A 25,400-nucleotide genomic window follows, 5' to 3' on the forward strand; every position below is an offset into this window, starting at 1 on the left:
AGCCTGCTTCAAACGCCCCTTTCATTAAAGAGAAAAGAAAAAGAAAAAAGAAAATAACTAACGCAAAGCAAAACAATGGATCAAAGAGCCCCCAACCAAGAGCTTAGATATACAGAAAAGGCAAGGGAAAGGAGAGTATTCAATGGGTTAGATATTGCATCAGTTGGTGAACTGGGACGTGTTACGCGTCCCTTATGTTCCCCTTCTCTCCTTCGCACTTGGCCCCCCCTCCCCCTCCTTCTATTTCCAACACGCCAGAGGCAACCACCCATCCCCTTAAAACCCCACATTAGAGAAAGTAAAAGGAGAGACAGAGAGAGGAAAAGAAGAGGGGTGGAGGGTTGGGGGAGACCAAGGTCATGTTCTTACCCCCGACGCTCAGTGACATGGGATGGACGGATATATGGATGACTGGCTGACTAACAAAAAAAGATTCTCAGTATTTCCAGTTTGCGTCCGAGGATGGGCGATGCAAGCCTAAAAAGAGGACAAGACAACACGAACGACAATGACAGCGGCGACCTGATAAAAAAAAGCAACTAAAAAAGGAAATTGTGGCGGTGGAATCATAGGTACTAGGTAGGGGAGTGTAACAACCGAATCCTCCCCCGCTCCTACCCCCCCAACTCTTCCACTGATTCTGTATGTATGAATGTGTTTGTATTAAATCTCACCGTCTCTCTCTCTCTTTTTCTATGGCCCCGGGCCACACACGGGAGCTTCATCCTCCTCCCACCGAACCCTTACACACACACTGCCGAGAGAGCGGCATGGTTGTGGGCAGGTGCTGTGGGTCTGATGCTCTGAGAGACCGAACAGGGTGCGCGCTCGTTCTGTGACGAATGCGGCGGGAGGGGGAAAAAAAATAAAGAAAAGAAAATGACACAAAAGAAAATGGTGACCTAAGAGGCTGCTGATGGCTGATAGGACTTGCGGTGCGAAACACAGAGTTTGCTGGATACGCCTGGAATCGAGGAAAGAAAAGCGGAAATCGTCTCGTCATAAAGTTTAGGTGGTGATTGTTTTCGCGAGAGTCTGAACTCGGGAGGAAGGGCGAGGAATGGACGGTCCGTCCAGGATTTGTGAGAAACTTGGCGAGATGGCTGGCGGTTGGTGGTCGGCGATTGGAGAACTGGAGTCACATAACTATGCAACAACCACAACCCCCTTTCTTCTCTGAGGATTCCTCGGGTGGATCTGGCACCCTGATGGCCGGCGTAGACTGGGTTTGTTGTGGTGACAGTGGGCTAGGTAGAGGGTCGGTCGGTTTGTCCGAGATCTTGGGCATCGTCGAGTACGAGTTTGTCCTCCCAGGCAGCGATTGCTTGGAGTCGTCGGCCTTGAGCGGCCATTCCTGGTGCTCGTCTTCTTGCGGCTCTTTCTCATCCTCCTTGTCTGGAACTGTGCCAAGCTCGGGGGGGTTCTGGAAGCCCTCGTCTGTGAGCGGCCTAAAATCCTTGTCGTAAACGTTCCCGAACTTGCCCTCCCTTTCCCATTTCTCCTGCTGCAAGCGCTTCGCTACCGTCGGGAGCAGTTGCTGGTCCGGTGGCAGCCGTGGATCCGGCCGATACGCAGAAACCATCCATGGAGGTTCGCCTTCCATTCGTCTGCTGCTGGCCGAGAACTCTCGCTCGCCAGATCTAGTCGAAGGTCTTGTGGTTCCGCTGCTCGTTGAGTCCTTGCTGGGACCGCCCCGTGTCTTCGGTCGTCCAGAGGCACCGTTTGCGGGCTTCGGTCTCCTAGTGCCCGGAGTCCCCGTGGTCTTCTTGGGAGAGGCATCGGTTCGCTTGCTCGGTTGTGGGGCGGTCCCGTTGCTAGCTGCCTTTGCGAGGGTATTGCCTGTACTGCCACTTCTCTGCCGCGTTTTTGGATACGTTATTGTATCCTCCTCGCCGGGGCTACCATCTCGTTTCCGTGCCAAACGTGTGTCCCGAGCGATGTGCCCGTTAGGTATTGGGGCAGGGCTGACTTTGGCCACGGGTATCCGCGACGAACCTTTCCCGCTGCCGCTGGATACCCAGTACCCATCGCCTTCTTCTAGGATCTCCTCGGGCCGCCTCAGATCCCAGCTGGGGATGGACGTTATCTCGGGCGTCTTTGGCTCTACAGAAGTGGCTGCCGAGTTCTTCCTTGATCTCGAGGTTGGCTGATCTGCGCTCCCAATCGATCTCCCCGACCCGCTAATCTTGTCCTGGCTCTGGTCCCGCCTCGGCCTGTTCTGGCTCTTTGATCTCGCCCTATCTCTCTGGCGCGGTAGGAAGATACCTGCAGCCTGCAGCTCCTCGTTCTCTATTCTGGCTAGCTTGTCTCGGTGAATCCATTTTGAGTTCTCGTCGCTGTCCGATCCTGAGAGCAGGTCGCCAGGCCCTTTTTTGTGTGAATCCTCAGCTCGGTCCCCCTTTGTGCCGCCGTGCGAATCCAACGAGCTCTCTACGGGACCGGCATGATCCTTGACGCTCCTTGGCTTCGGTTCCTTATGGCTATGCTGCGGGGAGGAGGCGGCTTCGAAACCCGTTGGTTGCATGTCGAGGCCTGCTTCACCGTTGCTATATCGCCGCAAATGGGGGCTGTGTGTGGTCGGATTTCCATTCTGAGGTGTCAGCGGAGGCCGACCGGAGGGGTAGATGTCTTGATCGTCGGGGGTTATCTGGTCATCGTGTAGGACATTCTACAGCAAAAGAATCAGCTTAGAATGGGCTCTGCGGCTAGAGCATAAAAGGAACCCAAGCAAGGCGCGTCTCGGCTGCAAGATGAGGTGTATAGGTTGTGGAGTAAGTCGGGGGCGGGTACGGATAGAATCTTACCTCTGCCTGGGCAGACAGCGAGTCACCCCACGCATAGGTAGGCGACGTCAGTGTCGTCGCTGTCTGGGACACAGTCGCCATGTTTTCATCTGAAGAGCACCCGGCGAGCGCTGTGTGTGCGGCCTGCGGCTTTGGCAGGCTGCGACGAGCCGGGGATTATCGCGTAGGACTAGCTGGGGGCCACGGAGTGAGAGCACCCTTTCTCTCAATCCACACCTGTGTAGACCAAGGATCGGACGCTGCTCGCAGTCTGAAAAGGTGACCCTTGACAGCTGCTGGCGCGGGTGCTCCGTAGTGTCTCTCGCCGTGCCCACCCCAGCCTCCCAGCGGGCCAAAATCGGCCAACGGCTTGTCAAGTGCGCGGCCAACCTGTTCCCCTCATGCACATGCGCCAATCGTATTCCTAGTCCCTAGCTCGAATGTTTGCCCCGCGGCTTGTCTGCATCAACGCCGAATAGCGTCAGGTATTTTGGTGTTCGTGATGGCGGCGCGTGCCCAACCTTGGAGTCGGTCGGGAGGTTCGCGGATCGAAAAGCGCCGGGAGACTCGCCTTCCAAGGGGCACCCTAACTAAACCAGAGCAACCCTGAGCAGACAAGCTGTTGGGGCTTAACTTTTTTTTCTGAGGGTCGGCGGGCCTCGGACTTTTCCTTTCTCCCCTTGCTTTGTTGCAACGTTCCGGGGTGCGGCCTGCAGCTGGCAGGTAACGTGTTTGCTCGTTGTCTGCACGAGGAAAAGAAAGGCTTTTGTCGTGGAGGTGAATCGAAGTTTGCCGAGAGGGAGCCTGTGCGTCGACGGGTTTCTCTAAATGAGGGGCCCCATACGAGAATCCGGGTTTTTGCTCAATACGTTGGTCACCAGAACGGCACCCGGGATGCAAGACCAGCCAATGTCTGGCTCAGCACTGAACAGAAGATCATGAGTGGCAGCCGTTTCCCCAAGAGCTTCGAGAAGACCCCAGGGGGGCAAATCATCAAGGGTCCCGAGAATGGGTCCCGGCAGGGAGGATTAATTCAGGTAATCTGGTTGCGGGATTCTATTGGTCAATGACTAGGACATGCGGGTTGACTGGGTCAGGCTCTGAGAGAACAATCAAAGCAGAGGTAACGACAAACCACCAACATCGCTGCTGTCACAGAACCAATGTCAAGCCGCAAAAGTCAACAGAGCGGCCGCTCCATACAGAACAGACTGCTCAACGACGCTGGCGCATGTGATCCAGCGATGCTTGCTGGAGAGGGAGCCGTGGTTGTTTGACTTCTTTTTGTAATAAACCGCCGCCGCATGCCTTCGGCATTGAAGCTATGGTGTGACTCTTTGGCCTGCTCCTGGCTGCCCCTGCCATTTCTTCGCTAGACCCTACCCTCTCTCAATGCCCCGGATTTCAGCAGGCAGCAAACCCGGTTCTCCTGTCGGACATCGTCATCATTCTGATCGATTTATCGATTTATCGACTTATCGACTCATCCTTTCCCGCCCCCAGTGGTTGCCATCTCTTCATCTCCAGAACTGTCGTCTTCGAAAGAATGCTCTTGGGACCGCCCGCCCTCAAGCTCGATCGCGAGGCAGCCATGTCTGTTCCGCCGTCAATCTCACGCCCGACCCGTCGGACCAGGATCGTTTGCATCAGTGATACCCATAATTCCACCGTCAAGTTGCCAAAAGGCGATGTTTTGATCCACGCGGGAGACCTGACAAACCAGGGGAGCTACTCCGAGGTGGGGTTCCCTGGCCTTGCGGCAAAAGAAAGATTGGATATGTTCTAATCGACGGTCTTGCAGCTTTCGAGGGCCGTCCAATGGTTAGAGAAGGCGGCTTTCGAAGCCAAGATTGTGATTGCAGGTACCAGTCGCCCCTTGAAGGAGGCTTTCGGGGATTCAGACTCACCCCGCTGCTAGGGAACCATGATATCACGTTGGATCCTGAGTTCTATTCGAAGCATGGATCGAGCTTCCACAACCAGGATCCTCAGGACCCGGCCAGATGCTCGTCACTGCTCTCATCGAGCCGCACCATCACATATCTCCAACACGGCAGCGCCACGATCCGGCTTACAGATCCCAGGGGACCTGGGACCGAGTTTACAGTCTTTGGGTCCCCTTACAGTCCGAGGTTTGGCACCTGGGCCTTTATGTACGACCGACCAGATCAAGCCTCGGAATCGTCCGTTGCCCTAGCGACGAATCACAACGCAGCAGAGCTCTGGGCTGCCATCCCGCTAAATGTCGACATCCTCGTCACGCATACGCCGGCCTTTGCTTATTGCGATGACACTCTCGGATGCCGAGATTTGCGCTTGGCGCTCGCCAGAGTGCGCCCTCGACTTCACGTCTGTGGTCACGTCCATCAAGCAAGAGGCGCCGAACGTGTGAGGTGGAATCTACACGGTTCCGGCATTGAGAATGACGAAAATCCGGAAGCTTCGGTGGAAAGCTGGGAAGATCCTAATCCTGATCCAGCTTCTGCCAAGATAAGCCTCGTTGATCTAACGGCACGTGGTGGAAACCGGCCGCTCGACTTCCATGATTTAGCGGCATCGGCAGGCGCACAGGCTATATCTGGCATCTCCGGCTTGTTGAACACGGCATCACAGGTCTCATGCATCCCATCGTTCCAGGGACTCGAGCCCCTGGACGGCGTGGGGGTGAGCGGTGGCCTGACCGAACGAGAGGACTCCGTTGGGTCCTACATCAGCCCTAGCCGTGCCTCCGTCCTGGATAATGCAGTACGGGAACCTGCTGTGGACCCGAGAATTACAATGCGACAGGAGCCGATGGCGCGCCTAGGCCGACGCGAGACATGTGTCATCAACTGCGCTATCGTGGCTACCGGATGGCCTCACGTAGGAGGCAAGCGCTTCAACAAACCGATCGTGGTCGATTTGGATTTGCCCGTATGGGGATGAGGCAAAGTTGACGTCGTCCATCATGACTACGTGTTGGTAATGGATGGCATTAGCACGTCAACGTGGGAACGCTTCCGTATCGATCACTGTTGGCGGGACTCTCGTTTCTTCTCGATAAGGGAGCGGTTGAGACCAGCCAGGCGATCGCGCGGCTCAAAGTTCCCCGTTCCGGAACCAGCCATAACCTATCACAGTGTCTGGCAAGCGCTCACGGGAACCAGAGAGCCGCCAGTCATCAGTCCGGGATGCCGTAGTGCATCCGCTGGGATCGCGGCCACTGGGCGCGAATTCTACCGTCAACAAAAGATGCATATTGTTGCATCGTGGCCACACTTGGTCAACGCGTGGCGATTCTAACCACCCCAAATCTCTTAGTGTCAATGTTGCCAACGAGAAAGCGTCGATCCACGGGTTCAGCATCCGGATGACGGCAGCCTCCCTAAATCACTCTGGCACAATCCTTGTCATGGAGTCATTGGAAGCGAACATGGCACTTCCGACCGCAGAGGGCCGTATCAGTGAGGTTCCGTTCATGTGACCTCCACCCATCTCCTGCCATGTGCACAAGATAGCGCCGATTGGTAGCTGGGACTCTCCAGTTGCCCCCACGGCCAAAGGTGGCGCCCCAGGCAGACGGTGTTGTGTGGTGGTGAACTTCCCGACACGGATGCGGTCAACTCCACAGATCGGACAATTAACCCGGAATTCTCTTCGATTTGGGGTTACCTGCTCATCTCAGATCGGAAGCCCCATAGCAAGGAGTGACCCGCTTTGTGCTGCCTCTCCGACCCCAACTCATGCCCGCCGTTCATGGAGCACCGGTCATGTCGAGGTCATGAGGCGCACTAGTGCAGATTCAGGGGCCAATAAACAGCGGGCAGCAGAGCTTGCGGGTATCGGCTCTCCGCGCATAGCTCATCCAAACATTGTGGGGAATATACAGACCATCGACAAGACACGCTCACCTGAATGGCGCTTCCAAGTTGGCCGTGGACCAGTCATTCTGGACCCCTACGCTCAACGGCCAAAAGAAGATGGTGTGCGGGTATGACAATATAGGACGCAAAAGCCGTAATCCGACTCTTTCCTAGGTTGCGCCATTTCTCTTGGGGCCACACCATGAGCCAATGGCGAGATGGCCAAGATGTTTCTCCTCCAACGGTATGCAAAGATGCCTCAGGGCAGAATATATCGGACCCGGCGGCTGTCGTTGTTGGTGGCAAGTTTAGCGGAGAAAGCAAGACTCAAAGAGTCGTCTCGTACGTAGCCCGCCGTATCACAGTGCGGTTCCGAGGCGGCAAACTGCCGTCAGCGCGGGAGACATGCAACCATTCAGGGCCCTCATGGAGGAACCGAAACCTTATTCAGGCTTCCCGCAGCGTGGAAGGGTGAGTGGAAGGTATGGAAGCTCTCTGTTACTAATTGGAACCCTCACCGCCAAAGAACCACGGTGTGCACAACACACCGCCTCACTCAATTCACGAGTCGTCGATGAGAATCCCCGTTACAACTACTCTTGCCACACATACATCGGTGGTGTTACAGCCCCTCACAAATTTACCTGGAAAGGATCTCTGACCGGCCTCAAGATTAATCCGGCGTCAGCCCGGGGCCCTCGCATTGGCGACAGGGTGTTGAAGGGCGCAGGGAGGGGTAAACTGGTGTTTCCTGGCGGGGTACATTGCGGTTTCTGGAATCCGACTCGTCAAAAGACAACGGTCTCCTGAGCGTTGCAGAAGGTCAAGCGACCATCGGAGAGCCATTTTATTCGGGGGAAATCTTGGAAGGAAAGAGTCGTCTCATATCTGCCGAACTCTAGGTTCACCTATGACGAGCGTCTGATGATCTTGAAACGTGGATCACGGCCCTGACTTTCATGTGCAAGAAACAGGAACGAAAGGCTCGCAGCTGACCTCCCTGATAGCGTACTACCTCAGGCACCACCGCTTTGATAGCGGGTTGATCCGTGGAACAGAGCCAGAGAATCCGCAAAGCGTCCGATCGGTTGCGTCCCCCGTGGCCCCTCCCCCCGCGACCAGTGAGACAGACCCGCCGAGTGCCGCTCGTTCCCTGCATACGCTGGATTCGAGTTGAGATGATTGGCGTACGACGCGCCCCACCAATAGCCCCGCGTTAGGTCCTGATAGGATATCACGGCGCAGCGTCCAATGGTCGGAGCAACAAGCACTGCAGATACGCTGTCCAGTGAGGGGCAGCGCCGACCACCGAAAAAGCCAGACGCAACCATCCAACTCGCGTCATCAGTTAGCCGGCTGGAGAATGAGGGCCCTCGTGCGCCCTTCACCAACTGTTTTGGTGGAACCATGAGGGTGTGCGGAGGCTTACACCGCATCCCAGGAACCCCCAATCACCAGTCCCGGAGTGCCCAGGATGGGGGAGTCTTGTGAGGTGAGCAGGAGGTGTGGGCAGGCGATCTAATGCAGAATATGAATGGCACACCGCCCTGCACTTATTGTCAGACGGTGCCTCGTACCTGCTTCATGGTTGTTAAGAGGCCGCAGGCGGTTTGTTGCCCGGATGGTGTTGACCGGATGGTGTTGGAGGGTTGCGCCCCGTGCCAGAGCATGAGCTGTGAGCCTGATGAGCCCCGTCTTCTCGGAGCACCTCTCCCTCTGACAACCCGCAACGGATCCCACATCACTAGTAGTGAGACGTTGGCCTTCCATCGCGTGCAGTTCTCGTCCAATCCAAAGTCGATGGCACGAAGGGCGCGACTGGCGCCGGAACCGAGGAGAATAAAAGCCAATTGGCGGATGTTGGTGATGGTGTGGTGGTGGTTCGTCAATCGCCGGCTTCACTTGCCTTGGACTGACAGCCGGGGCGCATTTGAAGCGATGAATAGGCGCGGGGCTTTTGAGGAGAAGGTTTGTGATGGCCCGTCTTCCTGCAGGACATCACAACTGACGGGGAATGGTTGGCGAGTCCACATAATGGCGGCCAAGTCGCCTCGCAGCCTGCGTGTGCGCTGGCTGCACTGCTGGCGCAATGCCCCAGAGACCGGTAGTCCAATCGGCACAGATTCGGCTCGCCGAATACGGGCAACATTGGTTCTCTCTCCAACGTGATGGCAACAGCAGTTGATGATCCGGCTGTGTGTGAAGCTCCCACAGGAACCATGCAGATACTCCAAACTTTAGGGCGTCCGGTTTTCTATCTTATCATTTGTCCTCTGCTATAGGGCAATCGGCTTACTCGTCGGCTGGACGTTATGTGTCGCCGACAACTAGAGGGCGGAGCATGGCGAGGCGAGACATATGACAGGCGGGGCACAACCCCGCCTGTATGGGGAATAGAGCTCACGTCGGACGAACTCGTGCTCAAAGCCTTGGGATGGTACGCATCCTAGCCGACAACTAACTCGGGCTCGAGGCGGACAGAGAAGACTGGCTAATCGTCGTCGGGGCAGTTCTGGTAGAGCCGTGTGGCCCGTACATGTGTATGTACTGTACGCAAGCCGAGACCATTGCATTGTTTAACAACGGAGAAAGTGCTGGTGAGTTCGAGACACTGGGGTTGGCTTATGTATCCGGTCGAGGCGGATCACGGCTTCCAGCCGCCTCGGTTGGTCACCCCATTAGACTGGGACGGCTGGGTTATCTTCGCTTTCCGGAAGGCTTCCGGCATTCTGCCACAGACGAAGGAAAGGCGGACGTGGGATCTCGTTGCCGGGTGATGATGCAGCTTGTGCAGGCTCACCGCCGATTGCCTCCTGGAAGAAACAGTCCATGCTGCCCTCTACCATTGGCTGCGGGCACTAACAATTCCCAAACCTTTATGCGCTTTCCGAGTCCGGCGATGAGCCCGACGGTGGATGAAGCAAACTTAGAGAAGGCGGTGTTCGCCGTTGCCACGAGGAAACGAGGGGAAAACCCACAGGCAGCCGCTGATGGCGACCTCCTTCGCCACCACCGCCACGCGCCCCAGCCCCAGCCACCTGGGCTGCAGCTGGATCTGGGCCTCGGGAGCAGCGTCGCGAGATCCGGCTGTCAGGGCCGCCCAGCTTTGGAGTGACACAGCCGGATTTTGCGGGATGAGCAATTCTTTGCCATTCCACGTAATGAGGCGTGGAACCCCGTAGACAATGAAATTCCTTGGGCATGACGGGTTAACTTCCACCAAGATCCCATCAGTCTCCGTCCACGTTTTCTACATAGGGGGCGACTGCCGTGTGGATCTGGAATTGTTGTTTTGTCCCCTGCCGAAGCTCCGGGACCGCGTGAGAGGCCGCTTGTGACGGCCGCTGCCACCGCTGCTGCCCCCGATCCGTACCAGCGCAAATCAGTGGTCGTTTTTCGCAAATACCCACAAGGGGTCAGCCGAGGAACACGCCGTGCTGTGCCTAGTATTTCCATTGCCCGTGCAAGCCAGGCTTTTCCACCCGCTGTCGCGCTGAGGCTGGAGGAAGCGCCGAGGCCTCAGAGCAGCCAGAAACTCGTCTCCAGCACCGAGACGGGGGCGACAGCTTGCATCGCTAGCGGTCCCAAGCAGGAAGCTGAGGGCACAGAAGCCGACAGAAGAGGAGGGACGACCGTCTGTACCCTTGGCCCGCGCTGAGGAGATGCCGTAAGCCAGACGGAAGGGGGAAAGGCAAGGAACCACCGAACGCCAACCATTGGCCAAGACGGGGGTATCTTTCCCCACAACACCCGCATCGACCTCAACCCAGGCCCGCTCCGGTGCCCAGTGAACATCTGCTAGCGAGGGGCCAGGGTAAACTGGTCCAGCAGCAGCAGCACCCGCCCTTGCCCCCCAAATCGATCCCATGCTTGGATTTCTTCCCTTGAACGGAAACGGACCCCCGGGAATCAGCCGTCTTTGTTGCTGTGAAAGTTGCGCCCCTCTCCCGCCGTGGTCGCTACCCCGACCACCCATCCCACCACGCTCTCTGCGGGTGATCTCATTGCCTGTTTTCCTCCCTCCCATCACCTTAGAACGCAGCACAACCAGCATCTGAATCAGGAACAAACAGGCCGGCGACTTGGGCTGGCCCGACCATCTTTTCACATCCGGACCGTCAACTCGGCCGTCTCTTTTCTTTCCTCATTTGTTGCCGCTTGGTCACGATACCGAGGGGCTACACGCTCTTGGCCACGATTCACGACAGCAACGGCCGTTGCTTTGGTGCTGGGGCGTGCTCCACCAGCCGACTTGCTTCGTCCCCATATACAACAGCCCTTATTCTCCCCGCTCGCTGTTCCACTACGCTACCTTTTGCGACAAACCCCCCTCCCAAAGCACCCTTCAAGTGCTTTTTGAGTTGTTGGTTTTATTCATTGTGTCCCCAAGCCGGCCGCTCCCCGCGGTAGCCTTCCTTCCCTCATTCCAACCTCGCCGCATCCGCCTCCCTTGCATATAACACCACTACCGACGCTCCTTCCTGCCGGAGCCGATCCATCATCGTCTGGTTCCATGCAATAGCCGCCCCCACAAACCCCCCCTTCCCCCCCCCCTTTAAACCGTCGTCGACATCCGACTTCTGTTGCCTTCTCGTACCACACTCGCCACGTCGATTATCTAATATCGAAGTCGCCCGGATTCAACTCCCCTTTCCCGCTCTTTGCGCCAAACACTCGGTTACTGGTACTCGGACGGGGACAGCCTTCGGCGCAAATCGACACGCATCCATCATGAGCACCCTCCCCCCTGATCCGTGGAAAGCTCTCGGTGTCGAGAGGAACGCAGACAAGTCCGAGATCCGGGCTGCATACAAGAAGCTCGTGCTCAAATGCCACCCAGACAAGGTGCAGGACGCCACGCTCAAGGCACAAAAGCAGGAAGAGTTCCAAAAGGTCCAGCAGGCGTACGAACTGCTCAATGACGATGCTGAGAAGGCAAAGTACGAGGAGCAGCTCAGGCTTGCAGAGCTGCAGCGCGCCGCCAAGGTGCACCAGGCGTCGATGAAGAACTCGCCCAACACGTCGGCCCCGCGCACATCCACAAAGTATTACGACTTCCGCACTACCGAGCCGGCGTCCAGATACAAGAGCCACTCATCCCCGTCGGGTGGGAAGCTCTACACGTATCACACATCTCCCCACACCCGCTCGCACGAGGAGATGCCTTCGTCCCGGATCCACCCGCTGTACGAGGAGCCCGATAGGCAGGCTCGGAGAGCAGCAAGTTACGAGAAGCCGTCGAAGCGGGATGAAGAGAGGCGGGAGCGCGACAGGGAGGAACGGAGACGCAGAAGAGAGGAAGAAGAATATGCAACGAGCAGGTCACGAGAAAAGGAGCGGGAGAGGGAGAAGGAGAGGGAGAAAGCCGAGAAAGAAAAAGAGAAAGAACGTGAAGCGCGTAGAGCCGAGAAGAAGCGATTAGAGAAGGAGCGAGAGAAGGAACGGAAGCGAGAGGCCGAGGAAAAAGCCCGCCGACACAAGCCCTACGTAGAACCCTACGCGGACACTTGCGAGCAACCCTGGGTCGAAGATGAAGTGTATGTCTCATCCCGCTCAGAGAAGAAGCGGTCATCGAGCAGAAAGTACGATGAGGCGCGCGAGAGAGAGCGGGAGCGGGAGCGAGATCGCGAACGAGATCGGGAACGGGAACGGGAACGAGATCGGGAACGGGAACGAGATCGGGAACGGGAACGAGAACGGGAACGGGAACGAGAACGGGAACGGGAACGAGAACGGGAACGAGAACGGGAACGTGAGAAGTCGACCATCCGCCGGGCCAAATCCCCACATGCGGTTCTCGCACCAGAGCAAAGTTTCGCCGATGCTGCGAGCTACATCAGTCAGCGGGGAGGCGGCCCCCCGGCAGTTCCGGCGTTCTGGAAGTCTCAAACCCCTCCGGACTCGTTCCTCGCCCCTCCAATAGTACCGACACCTCCGCCGGCTGACCCCGAGGAAGAGATCGCTCGACGCGCATCTACCCGTACGGCGGGGCGCCGTCCGTCCCACGAAGCTGCGAGGTCCAGGGAAAAGTTGAAGCCCGACGCTATCGATATGGGCGGGCCAATTCCTACGCTTTCCAAATCATACACCACACCTCCTCTGGTCCCGGAATCGCCGCCTCGCGGGAGTCGATCCCACACGACTCCGCTTGAATCGTACGGTCGGCCCATTCCGTCGCTCTCGCGAGTACAAACCTGGGCCGCCGGCGGCATCGTCGACGACCGGCGAACTCCCGGTTACTTCGACGAGTACGAGTCCGAGGACGACCGGGAACGGCGTCACCGGCGGAGTAGTCGCCGTACCCGCTCTCCGGGCGTCAAGACGTCCAAGCTCGAGGCGCAGTACTCGTACAGCGGCTCGCCGACGTCGTCGAGGCGGTATGCACCCGCTGACGTGCTCGAGGCTCACTCGCCGTCGACGACGTACCCTGGCGTTCCTTTCAAGGTAAAGGAGGCGAGGATTTACGGACCCGACGACGTGTCGTACGCAAAGTACCAGCCTACGGCGTATTACTCGCACAGCGGCAACGACGGGTATCCGGTCGCGGCATGAGTTCTATTGCCATGACGGGGAATGCCGTCCATTGCACGTGCGGGACCATTCACCTCGAGACGGTTGCCGACGACCGCTCGGTTTCAAGGCGAGTATATTCCCGCGCTTGATGTATTTTCGGCATTTCCCCCCCCCCTTTTTTTTTTTTTCTATAATCTTTAATCATGAGCGGGGGGGTCTGGGATACGGTTATGATGATGATTGCAGACGATCCAGTTATCGTAGCAGGTTTGTTTTTCCCCTCGTGGCATATTTCCTCCTTTGTCTCGAGGCGCTCAGGAGCACTAAGGGATGTGTGGTGGTAACTTGGGACTTGGACTATCACGTCTGTCTTCTTCTCTATTTCATATTGGTCTCTTTACTTTTTCATTTACATGAGCCGAAAGACTTCATGAAAAAAAAAACAAGTAACGAACCAGTCGTGTCTTTATATGACAGGAACTTTTTTTCAATGACTTTCCCTTTCGTGTTTTCCTTTTTTCTTTGGGTGATGGCATTGGCATCTGAGGGGACTGGCATTGGGTGGACAAGATCATGGAAGGAAAGGACCGGAAGGCAGACACAGGCGAAGATGGGGAGGGTTATGGTGAGACGTGGGAATGGGATTGGGATTGGAATACGGAAAGGACAACGCAACGCAATCGAGGCTGTGCATGCAACGAGCCTTGTTGTTTACAACGCTTGGTCAGTTGGCCACCGCCTCTAGATTGGCGCCAACTCTGTTGTTTACCTACTCGGACTGAACCGGTCTGAGATGACGATTTCCCCACGATGGCATGGAATGGAATGGCATGGAATGACTGGATGAGAATTTCTTGTTTGCTCTTTATTTTATTTTCATCTTTATTTTTCCCTTTCCTTCCTTTTGGGGGTTGGGAAATTTTTTCCCCAAGATCATTTATTGCTGTTTATCTTTTTCCCTTCTCTCCAGATTCCACATGTACCTAGTTTAACATGAAATGGGGGCGCGAGCTGCGACATAACCCCGCCAACAGACACATATGAACAGACTACTTATGCATATTATCTCTTGAGATGTTTCCATTTGCTGCTTCGCGGGGGGGTTGGGGTTGGGGATGGATCGAGTTGACTCGTTCATCATGTCTTGCATTCTTCTTTTACATTTCCGCGGCATTCAAGCAAGAAGGAAAGGGGAGACATTTGTTCATCCATGGCCGTGGTGTTTAGCAGGGCCTTTTTACACTCGCTTTTCCACTTTGGGCAGTCCTTTTGCTATCGGGCGATGGGAATTGGAATGGAAAGGGACAGGGACCACAATGGCTACTGGATGGATCGACACGGTGGTCAACGCAATGGGAAGGAGAATACACAGCGACGGAACGAAACCCGCAGCTCCGAATGACTCGGGAAGCGCGATAGCGGCTGGCCCAGTATCGTGTTCGTAGCTACCGGCCTCAGATGTGCCGAGGGAGAAGGGAGTGGCTGACTACCTTAGCTGGCTACCCAATTCAAGCAGTGTCAGATGACGATGATGCTTTGGGATTCTGTTTCCTCTACCTCGCAAGGTTTGATTTCTATTTGCTGCGAGCTTTATATCGCCCTGCCGACTACGTAATTCTACAGGGAGGCAAAATGTAAGCTATGCACGGTTTCTATGTGGCCCCAGTCCCGGTTGGTGTATCATCACCCGCTGCATTTGTTGCTGTGTCTAAAAGGGTATCCAATCGCTTGACAGAATCCTTCCTGAAGCCTTGCTTTTTTATCGGCTCGATCCGCTAAGCTGGCCATCCGTGGCGCCACGTTAGCCGTACCAACAACTTTGGGCAGGATCTCGGGAGGCGTGTTGTTCCCGGTCGGATGCCTTTTCCGCGTTCATGTCATGCCGGCTCGGGTCTTCCGAGTGGTAGAGGGCCAAGCCGGCTGGCATGGCTGGCATGGCTGGCATGTTCTCCAAGGTCCGCGGGCATTGGAGCAAAAGTGTACCACGTGCCACTGACGGCTCGCCTCACATTCGAGCCTCGACTGGTCCCGCCGGCATTATACCAAGACATAGAGTGAGCAGATCTGCAAGACAAACATGGCTTCCTATCAGCACTCTGCTGTCTTCCCTCGGTGGAGACGTGTGGGAACGAAACTTACCAGGCTTAGCCCCAGAATCATGCTGCACCAAAAGCAGACGTTATTCAGCGTCTTCCTACCCCTGACCCATCTCGTCCGCTGCAGCATGACGATTGGCAGCTGCAACATCTGGCAGATGAAGCCGTAGCCACGCAGCTTCTTGGTGATGCAAGCCATGACGATCTCGTGACCGACGGCGCTGATGAGGAATGTGATGACGGTTGCGTTGGCCTTGCCGATGTGCGGCCGGCTGGCGCTGTAGACATGGCGGCGGAGGAAGCTGTAGACGGGCACGTTCCACTCCCGCGAGAACTCCATCCAGTCGGTACTGTTCCACCAGTCGCTGTAAAAGTGCCGGTCTGCGAAGCGCGTGATCTCGGCGAAGGCGCCGAGCACGTACTCAAAGATGACAAGGAAGACGAGGAGGAAGGTCAGCATGAAGGGGAAGAGCAGCCACGAGATTGTCTCTGCGAGGACGAGAAGCACCTCAAGCGCTGTCAGGGGGGAGTCGGCCGTCCGCAGCGCTGGGTCCAGTCTTCGGGAGGCGTCGGTCAAGGCCGGTAGGATGAACTCTTCCGAGATGACGGTGAGCAGGAATATACACCCGAATGTGGCAGCGACTTTGGACAGGAGGTTCTGCCAATCAATCCGGTCGTTGCGGGGATATTCGATCTCATAACACAGCGTCGGACAGCAAATGTAGTCGAGGTAGTTCGACCAGGTGAGGTTGGCTGGGTACGTGATATTGCCGATGGGACTGGTTAACTCGCGGGCCAGATCCTCGCGGAGCTGGGCAATCTCATCGGCGTCGCAGTCAACTTCATCCTTCTCGTGCTGGCCTTTCCCATTCGCTTGGGACCTCTTCGGGCTGGCCACAGTGCCCATGGGGTTGTCAGTGGTCGGGTAGAGATAGGCCGGCGCTCGCGATGCGGTGGACGGGTCATCGAGGGCGCGCAGACGCTTTTCAGTCTTGCTCAGGTGGCCGTTGTAGAAAGCGTATGAGTGCATCTTCATGAGGAGCACCATGGTGTGGAGCAGCAGGAAGACCTGGGCTGTCCATGTCCAGTCCAGCAGGAACGGCACGGCGACCCAGAGGGCCAGCCACAGAACCTGGTACAGGCTCATTATAGCCATACCACCCTTGTTCCATGTCAGAGCGCCATCAGCTGGCGCAGCGCGGAAAACTTTGTGTAAGGGGAAGGCGACGGCGGTGCTAGCGGCCATCAGGAAGTCGGCGATGGCTAGGTGCCATAGCTTGACGGTGAACAGACCCCAGATCTGAACGCGGAGCGGATATCCAGTGTCCTTGATATTGCGTAACATGGTGGTTATGGCCATGATGGCGAGGCCTATCCAGAAGAGGTTGAAGAAGCCATGGAAGTCGCGATAGTCGCTACTCGGATCGAAGTGGGAGACGCGACTCGCGAATTCGATAGTGGGGAAGATGCGCCGGCGCTGCTCTGCGCGTACCTGCTTCCGTGCTGTCGAGAGCGACTTGACGGAGGGCGGCGCGTCAATGGGTACCGGCGTCGAGCGGCCACTGAAGAAGAGCAACAGACGGTGAGTGCCAGACGGTCCAGGACCCGAGGTGGAGGGGGGGGGGGCGCCGGCAGACTTACCTCGTCATGCCGGTCGCACATCCATTGTTGGACAACTCGAGAGCGCCATTGGTCTCCGAAGCGTTGCTGATTTGCGACAGCTGCGAATGGACGGGCTTTCGGGGCCGGGGCCGCAAGATGCGATCGCCGTTTCCGTCCGAGACATCGGCCGAAGTGGACGCCATGATGCCGGCAGGTCGGCGGTAACGCAATCACCAAAACCGGCTGTACGCCACGCTTCCTTTCCTTTACTTTCCTTTTCCACCCGCGCACCTGACTTCAAGGCGCAGTCCGGCGGCCAGATTGGGCAAGGTATTTCACGACGGAGACAACAGGAGATGAGCGGTGGATTCGATTGCTGATCGACCTCGTTGACGTTCATTCGCACTTGGCAGGCATTGGTTGCCGAAGACAAGACACCCGGGAATCGTTCAGTATAATCACCCACGAGATATGCAAACCGTGTCGTCGGCCATGCTTGCTGACACTTTTTAACAGCAGCATAGGATGGATTGGTGATCGCCTCACTTTCTATCCGCACCTACGGATGGATTCCCGTCTCTAACCAACCGCCTTCGCATTAGGTCCTGGTCAAGTTACGTCACGTCCACGTGACATCTCCATAACGGGCTCTTCTAGAAAGAAAATAAACGGGAAATCCGACGCTCGGTATCAGCCTCGGTGTGGGGTCGAACTGCGTCTGGCTTGATGAAAGACGTGACGCACTATAAATGGGGCGCTCGCGGAAGGTGTCCGATGGGACGATACGCACAGCGGGCATCCGGCAATCGCGGCATTCCTCGTTTCAAGCCATCCATCGGCTGTCTCGGTAGGCACAGTCAGGCATCGCAGGTCCCGTCCTCTTTGGGGAAAGCCGTTGAAGCCGTGTTACATCAAAGACTGCGATTGCAGCGAGGCAGTGCAGTCATCCCGTTGGGAGCACGCAGAAGCGGCTCGAAGTCGCTTGTGTGACGGGCCCAAGATGTTCGTTCCAGTTGGGCGACCAATTGCTGACGAGGATTGACCATCGTGGTGTTGCGGGGCACAGCGAGGGGCTCATCGTTGTCTCTTATTTCATCCTTCCCTTCCCCCCACCCTTTCGATCTTTTTGCTGCCAGACCCAAACTTGAGAAACACGAAAGGCAAGTGATAGGGGAAGAGCTCCCAGCCTTGTCAGATATCTCCCCGAGCCCTCGTTGGACGGGGCCTGGCGAGGGGCATCCCAGTGGCTAAACTTTGTTCTCTATCTGCATGTAGGCCGATAAGGCTTACTGAGAGGGCGGCAAGGGCTTTGTGCCCGCAAATGCAGCTAAGAATATCCCGTCTTCCTTGCATAAGGTTTTGCAGTAGAAACGGTAGAGACGGCGGGGAGGGGTTAGATGCTTTTAGAAACGGCCGGTCCTCAGTTGCGCCTGGTGCCTCGTCGCGGGCCTCCCACCAACAACCTTAATTATGTCCACGGCATCTGGCCATTGGCTACTCGGTCAATCGTTCTTCAGGTTTAGGTACCCGACGACGGCGCCATGTCTTTGACCCTTTTCTATTCCCCGGTTTCAGAACCGCCCGTCTTTTCTTCTTAGAGTCCTTGTCCATGCTCGAGGTCTCGTGATGGAACAAAATGAACTTCCAGCTTCTGATCCGACGGGGGCCAGGGGATGACGCCAGTGTCGGCTCCGTTTAATGCCGTTGGGGCTCGCCTGACCCGCGCCCCTGGTTGACAATGGGCGGCTTGTAATTTTATTCAGATTCAACGTTACCTCCAAGTTCTGCGGCCCTTATTGCAGAGTGGAGTGTGAGATCACCAACCTGTGGTCACAAGCACACAAGCCCATGCTCTCTGCAACAAAGAAATCGAAATTAGACTTTCCCAGACATCCACGGACGCGTCTAAGCTTCTAGCTCAGTACTAGCCTGACGCCCCGGCCACGCCCTAGTCGGTGGACCGGCGCGCAAGAGACCCTTGATTAATCACGGCCTCTCCGTTTCCATTCCATGCGAGTGCACTCCGATCAAGGCGATCCCTTGGGGTGTCAATCTTTGGCTGGCTGCAAGTAGCTGCTGTGTTCGACTGCAGGGAAGCCTGGACAGGACCCACCTGCGGTCCTCCACTCCAAACCGCCCACACCCCCCCTCCCCCTTCCAAGCCTAGTGTAGCCGGCGAGCCAACGACCCACTAATTTCCAACCAAAGTCGCAGGGCGTCCAAGCACAACCCTTCCTGCTGGACGCATCTTCTCCAGCGTCACGCCGTCCCGGCGACAAAGTCCCCCCCCCCCCCCCCCCCCCCAAACCTTCCGCTGCCTTGACCCGACTCAAGCGCAGCCATGTCCTCAAAGTCGCCTCAACCCCAATCTCAATCAATACCTCAGTCGCAGTTATCAGACAGCCACGGCGACGCAGAGAGCCACCATGGCCGTTTCATGGACCCAGAGACTGCGATAGCCTTCGCCGAGGCCCTCAATCAGTACAATGCCAGCGCTAACTCGGCCGTCGTCATAACCGCTCCCTTGGCTCGCGACACGACATCATATACCGCGCCTGCATCTGCATCCGCATCCGCATTGACCCCACGCCCACCACCCGGAAGCCCGGTCCAGTTCCGTTCTTACACCATCGCCCCGTCCCCGCCCGTCCCGCCACCTGGCTCCCTCTCTTCGTCGCCGTCTGCCTCAGCTCAGCAGCACGTCCAAGACTCGACTCGCGTCGCCCAATCAGCCGACCGCCTGACCTATCCAGCGACGGACGCTCTGCGCCTGCAGACTGAGCCTTTCCCAACATCGGCCCAAATACTCGATACCGGCAGCAGCTTCGCGACACCCGTCAAGTCGGCGAAACGACCAGCCCTGTCCCTCCAACACAAGTCCTCCGCCCAGTCCCTGCGGCCTATTACTAGAACACCGAGTCTCAAGACCGGCGGCTTATCCGGCGCTTTCGGCTCCGCCTCGGCTGCCAGCTCCACCGTGCCGAGCCCCGCCATTTCCGCCATGGGCGACGTCACGCCGCTCCCTTCCCCCCTCCTCTCGACCGATTCCCCGGGTCCATGGAAGCAGTTGGTCAGGCGGACCTCGCGTGAGACGCCGCCCTTGTATTTGGGGGCAGCCCATACCGACGGGACGGTTTCGAAGAACACAAGAAAGGCATATGCGGGGCTCACATCCTGGCCTGCACAGGCGGACGCCGCCAATGAGACACAGAATGGCGGGCTGGCGCACCCCCAGACGCACACGAGGAACAGGAGCATCAGCGAGTACATCCCGGATCCCATGCTGATACCCAAGCGCATGTCCACCGTGTCCGGGACCCGGGTCAAGACGGCCGACTTGAAGAGCGCGGCGGAGGGGCATCTGCGCCGGGAGCCCCACCTGTCCGAGGCGAGGGGACTGACGCCCATCGAGAAGCCGCCGACGCCGCCGCCGAGCGAGGCTTCATTGAGCGCCACGGATTCGTCATCGGTCGCTGGGTCTCGATCCAGCATCAGCAGTAAACAGTCACGAGCCGAATATTTTGAGGCGTACGGCCGGTACGACAAGAAGCGACGCCGGTGGCGGGCCGTCAGGGTGTTGGGCCAGGGCACTTTCAGCCAGGTCGTTCTTGCCACAAGCCAGACGTCTTCTTCGCCGTCGGATGACGAGGGCTACAATTCTGGCAGCGGCCCGCATAGCCCCGAACCGACGCCCCAACGTGAACGGCGTTCCCTAGTGGCCGTCAAGATCTGCGAGCATGGACCCAGAGGTGGCGCGTCCGAGGACCGCATTGAGATGAGCCTGAAGCGAGAGCTTGAGATCATGCAGAGCATCCGGCACCCGTCCCTCGTCAACCTCAAGGCATGGAGCATAGAGCCGACGCGGGCCATCCTCGTGTTGAGCTACTACCCGGGCGGGGACCTATTCGAGGTTGCCACCGGTCATCGCGAGGTTCTAAGTCCCCAACTCGTGCGCCGCATGTTCGCCGAACTGGTCGGCGCAGTGACCTATCTCCACGACATGAAGATTGTCCACCGAGACATCAAACTCGAGAGTAAGCAACCCATTCCCCCCCTCCCCCCCCCAACCTCAGTCCTTCTCCCTCGGCCCAATGCACACGTTACTCACACTTCCCACCTACAGACGTCCTAGTCAACCTCCCCCCGACTGAACTCGCCTCCCCATCGACCGACTGGACGACGTACCCTTACCCAGTTATCACCCTCACCGACCTGGGCCTGTCGCGCCGCATCGCCGACGACGAGAAACTCGAGACACGCTGCGGGTCGGATGATTACGCCGCCCCCGAGGTCATCATGGGCCAGCCCTACGATGGCCGCGCAACCGACGCCTGGTCTCTCGGCGTACTACTGTACGCCCTCCTCGAAGCCCGCCTCCCTTTTGACCCCCCGCCCGGGGTGGGCGACCACGCCGTGCAGATGCGCATGCGCAGCCGGACGAGCCACAGGATCGCGCGGGTCGAGTGGCGGTGGTTCGAGTACGGCGCGAGGGAGGGCGAGGAAGGGGAAGGGGATCACGAGGCTGACCTGGCCAGGTTCGAGGCGAGAGGGTTAAGGGGCGCCATGGAGGTCGTCGAGGGTTTGTTGAAGCGCGCGAGGAGCAGATGGCCTCTGACCAAGGTTGCGCAGACGGAGTGGGTCAAGGGGGGCATCTGTGTCGGTGGTGACGGGATCAAGTTCCGGGAGGAGGAGGAGGGGGAGGAGGTTTTATGACCATGACGATTTCTGCTGCTGTTGTGCGGTCTGCAGGGAACAGGGCGAATGGACGAATGAGCTGCATTACGAAATATTGGCTGGCTCTGGTTTCAGGATTATGAAAGAGGGGCTTGGGAGGTTTGGTGGGGGGGGGGGGTTGGGAGGTCATTTGCAAAGCTGGGTCGAGAAGCCGACCCAGAGAGGAGGGTGCGGGGCTGAACTTCGCTTACTTTGCGGTGCTTGCTTCACATGAGGCCCCGTCGTCGTCTTTTTTCTTTTCTCTCCCCTTCACGCGACGGGAGATGTCTTACAACCACGAGAGAACCCTTTTCTCTTTTGATTTATACTGACTTACCCACTCCACCCTGCCTTGAGACAGAGCCAGACAGACGGGACAGGACAGGACAGGACAGGACAGGACAGGCTTATATTATTTCCCCCTTTTTATTTCTTTTCTCTTTTTCGCTTTCTTCTCTTCTTCTTTTTTCTTTTTCTTTTTTCTTTTTTTTTTTTTTTGTTCTTTTTTTTTGTTCTTTTTTACTTCCCGATCGGCTGTGTAAGCTTAGCATATCACTTCTTCTTTTTTCCACTTATCCTTGTTTATTGATGACGATACAACAGAAGAGAGCAAGAGGAAAGAGAAAAAGATTCGGCGGCGTTATGACGATGATGATGATGATAAGAACCACCCATGGTGTAGGAGTCTTTCTATTTTGGGAGGGGGGCGGGTATCGGGTGTTTCGCATAGGGAAAGGGCATACCTTAACTTTGTATCTTGGGATTATATAGTTGCTACGTTGCATTGGGTTTCATTACTACCTTACCCAATGGTTCTTCGATGCTTGCTACGTTTGCTCATAATGGTGACTGGGATCCTCTGCCGACACATCCGTTGGATACAACTTAGCGTTTCCTACCGTATTTCCAATCACCATTGTCACAGCGATCATCAATGGAACACAAATGGTCAAGTAAAGGCCTCAATTACGTCTAATCCGTTGTATTCATGTCTACGTTAAAGATCATGATCGCACCCGTGTCCGAAACTAGAGTACAGAGCAACGAGGCTGTGAAGGAATTAGGTGAGGCCAGCAAAACGATGCAGATGGGTAACAAAGTGTCAAAAAGCTCAAATCCGCCCAACTCCGATCCCAAGGCGCTTTTCATTTCCCAGTCATGTCGTCGTTTAGTCAACCTCCTCCATGGCGTTGTCACCAGTCTCGGCCGCGGCAGCGCCGGCGTCAGCAGCCGGGGCCTCCTCGGCAGCCTCGGGCTCTTCATCCAGGTTCAGGCCGAGCGACACGAGCTTGTGGATGCGCTCAGCGAAGCCGGCGGGCTCCTCAATAGTGAAGCCCGAGACCAGCAGAGAGGTCTCAAACAGCAGCTGGACGATAGACTTGACCGTCTTGTCATTCTCGCCATCGGCCTCGACCTTCTTCTTGAGCTCCTTGATGATGGGGCTCTTGGGCGAGATCTCAAACGTCTTCTTGGAAGACATGTAGCTGCTCATCGAGGTGTCGCGAAGTGCCTGGGCCTTCATGATACGCTCCATGTTGGCGGACCAGCCAAACTGGCCGGTGCGGATGGCGCAAGGAGCGCCAACCAGCTTGTGCGAGACGACAACCTTCTCCACCTTGTCACCAAGGACATTCTTAAGCGACTTGGCAAGGCCCTCGTACTCCTTCTCCTCCTCTTCACGCTGCTTCTTCTCCTCCTCGGTCTCCTCAAGCTCGAAGTCCTTAGTGATGTCGACGAGCTTCTTACCCTCGAACTCCTTGAGCTGGGTCATAGCGTACTCATCAATGGGGTCGACAAGGAAGAGCACCTCGAAGCCCTTCTCCTTGAGCGAGTCAAGGAAAGGAGACTTGGAGACGGCCTTGATCGACTCGCCGGTGATGTAGTACATGTTCTTCTGGTGCTCGGGCATGCGAGTGACGTAGTCGGTGAGTGAGGTCTGCTCATCGCCGGACTTGGTCGAGTTGAAGCGGAGCAGCTTGGCGAGGGTGTTGCGGTTCTGCGAGTCCTCGTGGATGCCCAGCTTAATGTTCTTGGAGAAGGCGCTGTAGAACTTGTCGAACTGCTCCTTATCCTCGGCGATCTCGTTGAAGAGCTCAAGAGACTTCTTGACGATGTTCTTCTTGATCACCTTCATGATCTTGTTCTGCTGGAGAGTCTCACGGGACAGGTTGAGCGGCAGGTCCTCAGAGTCAACAACACCCTTGATGAAGCTGAGCCACTCCGGAATGAGGTCGGTGGCATCATCGGTGATGAAGACGCGGCGGACGTAGAGCTTGATGTTGTTCTTGGTCTTCTTGGTCTCGAAGAGGTCGAAGGGAGCGCGCTTGGGCACGAAGAGGATGGCACGGAACTCGAGTTGACCCTCAACGGAGAAGTGCTTGACGGCGAGGTGGTCCTCCCAGTCGTTGGAGAGCGACTTGTAGAAGGCAGCATACTCCTCCTGGGTGATGTCCTGGGGGTTGCGGGTCCAGATGGGCTTCTGCTTGTTGAGCTCTTCCTCCTCGATCTTGGTCTCCTTGACCTTCTTGGTCTTCTTCTTCTTCTCCTTGTCCTCTTCATCGTCGTCGACCTCCTCGATCTTGGGCTTCTTGTCATCGCCCTCCTCTTCGACCTCCTCGGCCTCCTCGTCGGGCACTTCCTTCTCCGTCTCCTTCTTCACGTGGAGGTAGATGGGGTAGGAGATGAACTCGGAGTGCTTCTTGATAACCTCCTTGATCTTGCTCTCATTGAGGTAGTCGGTCTGCTCATCCTTGAGGTGGAGGATGATCTTAGTGCCGCGGCCGAGCTGCTCACCCTCAGTGTCGGGGGTGATGTTGAAAGTACCGCCGGCGCTCGACTCCCAAATGTACTGCTCGTCATCGTTGTTCTTGGAGACGACGGTGACCTTGTCGGCGACGAGGTAGGCCGAGTAGAAACCGACACCGAATTGGCCAATCATGGAGATATCGGCACCGGCGGTGAGGGCCTCCATGAATTGCTTGGTACCAGAGCGGGCAATGGTACCCAGGTTGTTGACAAGGTCCTGCGCAACGCCGTCAGCGTCCGCTCGACAAATCCCGGAAAAAATGCGCGGCAACTTACAGCCTTGGTCATGCCAATACCGGTATCCCGGATGGTCAGCGTCTTGTTCTCCTTGTCGGGGATGATGTCGATACGAAGGTCCTTGCCCGAGTCCAGCTTGCTGGGGTCGGACAAGGCCTCGTAGCGGATCTTGTCGAGCGCATCTGAGGCGTTCGAGACGATTTCTCTCAGGAAGATCTCCTTGTTCGAGTAGACGGTGTTGATGATGAGCGAGAGCAGCTGAGAAATCTCAGCCTGGAACTCGAACGTCTCAGCCATCTTGAGGGTATTCAGGTTGATCTGGGGGTATCTGACGATTGGCAGATTAGTATTGCTGTGCGAAGAACCTGCGAGCCCAGAGATAGTGGCGTGGAAGGTCGAGTGCGGGGTAGTACGTGTAGCAAAAGAGGGAAAGTCCAAAGGGAAACCATTAAATCTTCACAAGAGAAAAAGTGGAAGGGGAAATTGGAAAGGACGACGCATTGAGCGGCCCTTCTGGAAACGATTGGAAGGGACCGGAAAGTGCTGGCGCTGGTTCTGGCAATTGAAAGTTTGTTGTTGGGAAGGGGCGGGGCAGTCGACGAGGCTGACGGGGGCCACTGCGGGGGATTTGCAGGGTGCTTCACTTACCAAAAGAGTTGGTTTCGTTGGATCGTCAACGGTCTACACCTCAAAAGACGCTTTGCGGGGAGGGTGAGTGGGAAGAAGAGAGGATGGTTTGCAGATGGAGGAGAAAGAGTGTAGGAAGAGACAGGTAGGAGGAGCAGTGGCAGCTAAAATGTCTTTTGGAG

At 56.7% G+C, this 25,400-nt stretch overlaps 6 protein-coding genes across 6 annotated transcripts; 3 read left to right on the top strand and 3 right to left on the bottom strand.

Annotated features, from left to right (window-relative positions):
* Positions 1-1,138: 1,138 nt before the first annotated feature.
* Positions 1,139-2,885, bottom strand: MFIFM68171_05047 (uncharacterized protein; the record flags this gene model as incomplete). The annotated part of the gene is made up of 2 exons (XM_071060467.1): positions 1,139-2,668; positions 2,805-2,885. The coding sequence occupies 2 exons, from the start codon at positions 2,883-2,885 to the stop codon at positions 1,139-1,141; spliced, it is 1,611 nt and encodes a 536-aa protein (XP_070916568.1).
* Positions 2,886-4,374: 1,489 nt separating this feature from the next.
* On the top strand, positions 4,375-5,708 carry MFIFM68171_05048 (uncharacterized protein; the record flags this gene model as incomplete). Its single annotated transcript, XM_071060468.1, has 3 exons — positions 4,375-4,521; positions 4,585-4,645; positions 4,702-5,708. The coding sequence occupies 3 exons, from the start codon at positions 4,375-4,377 to the stop codon at positions 5,706-5,708; spliced, it is 1,215 nt and encodes a 404-aa protein (XP_070916569.1).
* Positions 5,709-11,356: 5,648 nt separating this feature from the next.
* Positions 11,357-13,177, top strand: MFIFM68171_05049 (uncharacterized protein; the record flags this gene model as incomplete). The annotated part of the gene is made up of 2 exons (XM_071060469.1): positions 11,357-12,464; positions 12,549-13,177. The coding sequence occupies 2 exons, from the start codon at positions 11,357-11,359 to the stop codon at positions 13,175-13,177; spliced, it is 1,737 nt and encodes a 578-aa protein (XP_070916570.1).
* Positions 13,178-15,175: 1,998 nt separating this feature from the next.
* ARE2_1 (Sterol O-acyltransferase 2 (Sterol-ester synthase 2)) lies at positions 15,176-17,039 on the bottom strand (the record flags this gene model as incomplete). The annotated part of the gene is made up of 3 exons (XM_071060470.1): positions 15,176-15,202; positions 15,278-16,796; positions 16,876-17,039. The coding sequence occupies 3 exons, from the start codon at positions 17,037-17,039 to the stop codon at positions 15,176-15,178; spliced, it is 1,710 nt and encodes a 569-aa protein (XP_070916571.1).
* A 2,138-nt stretch (positions 17,040-19,177) lies between these two features.
* Positions 19,178-21,549, top strand: MFIFM68171_05051 (uncharacterized protein; the record flags this gene model as incomplete). The annotated part of the gene is made up of 2 exons (XM_071060471.1): positions 19,178-20,870; positions 20,960-21,549. The coding sequence occupies 2 exons, from the start codon at positions 19,178-19,180 to the stop codon at positions 21,547-21,549; spliced, it is 2,283 nt and encodes a 760-aa protein (XP_070916572.1).
* Positions 21,550-22,717: 1,168 nt separating this feature from the next.
* HSP82_2 (Hsp90 chaperone hsp82) lies at positions 22,718-24,888 on the bottom strand (the record flags this gene model as incomplete). Its single annotated transcript, XM_071060472.1, has 2 exons — positions 22,718-24,571; positions 24,631-24,888. 2 exons carry the CDS (start codon positions 24,886-24,888, stop codon positions 22,718-22,720), a joined length of 2,112 nt encoding a protein of 703 aa, XP_070916573.1.
* Between the last annotated feature and the right edge of the window lie 512 nt (positions 24,889-25,400).

The sequence above is a fragment of the Madurella fahalii genome (genome assembly GCF_045866475.1).
Source record: "Madurella fahalii IFM 68171 DNA, scaffold_2, whole genome shotgun sequence".
In the NCBI taxonomy this organism is placed as follows: Eukaryota; Fungi; Ascomycota; class Sordariomycetes; order Sordariales; genus Madurella; species Madurella fahalii.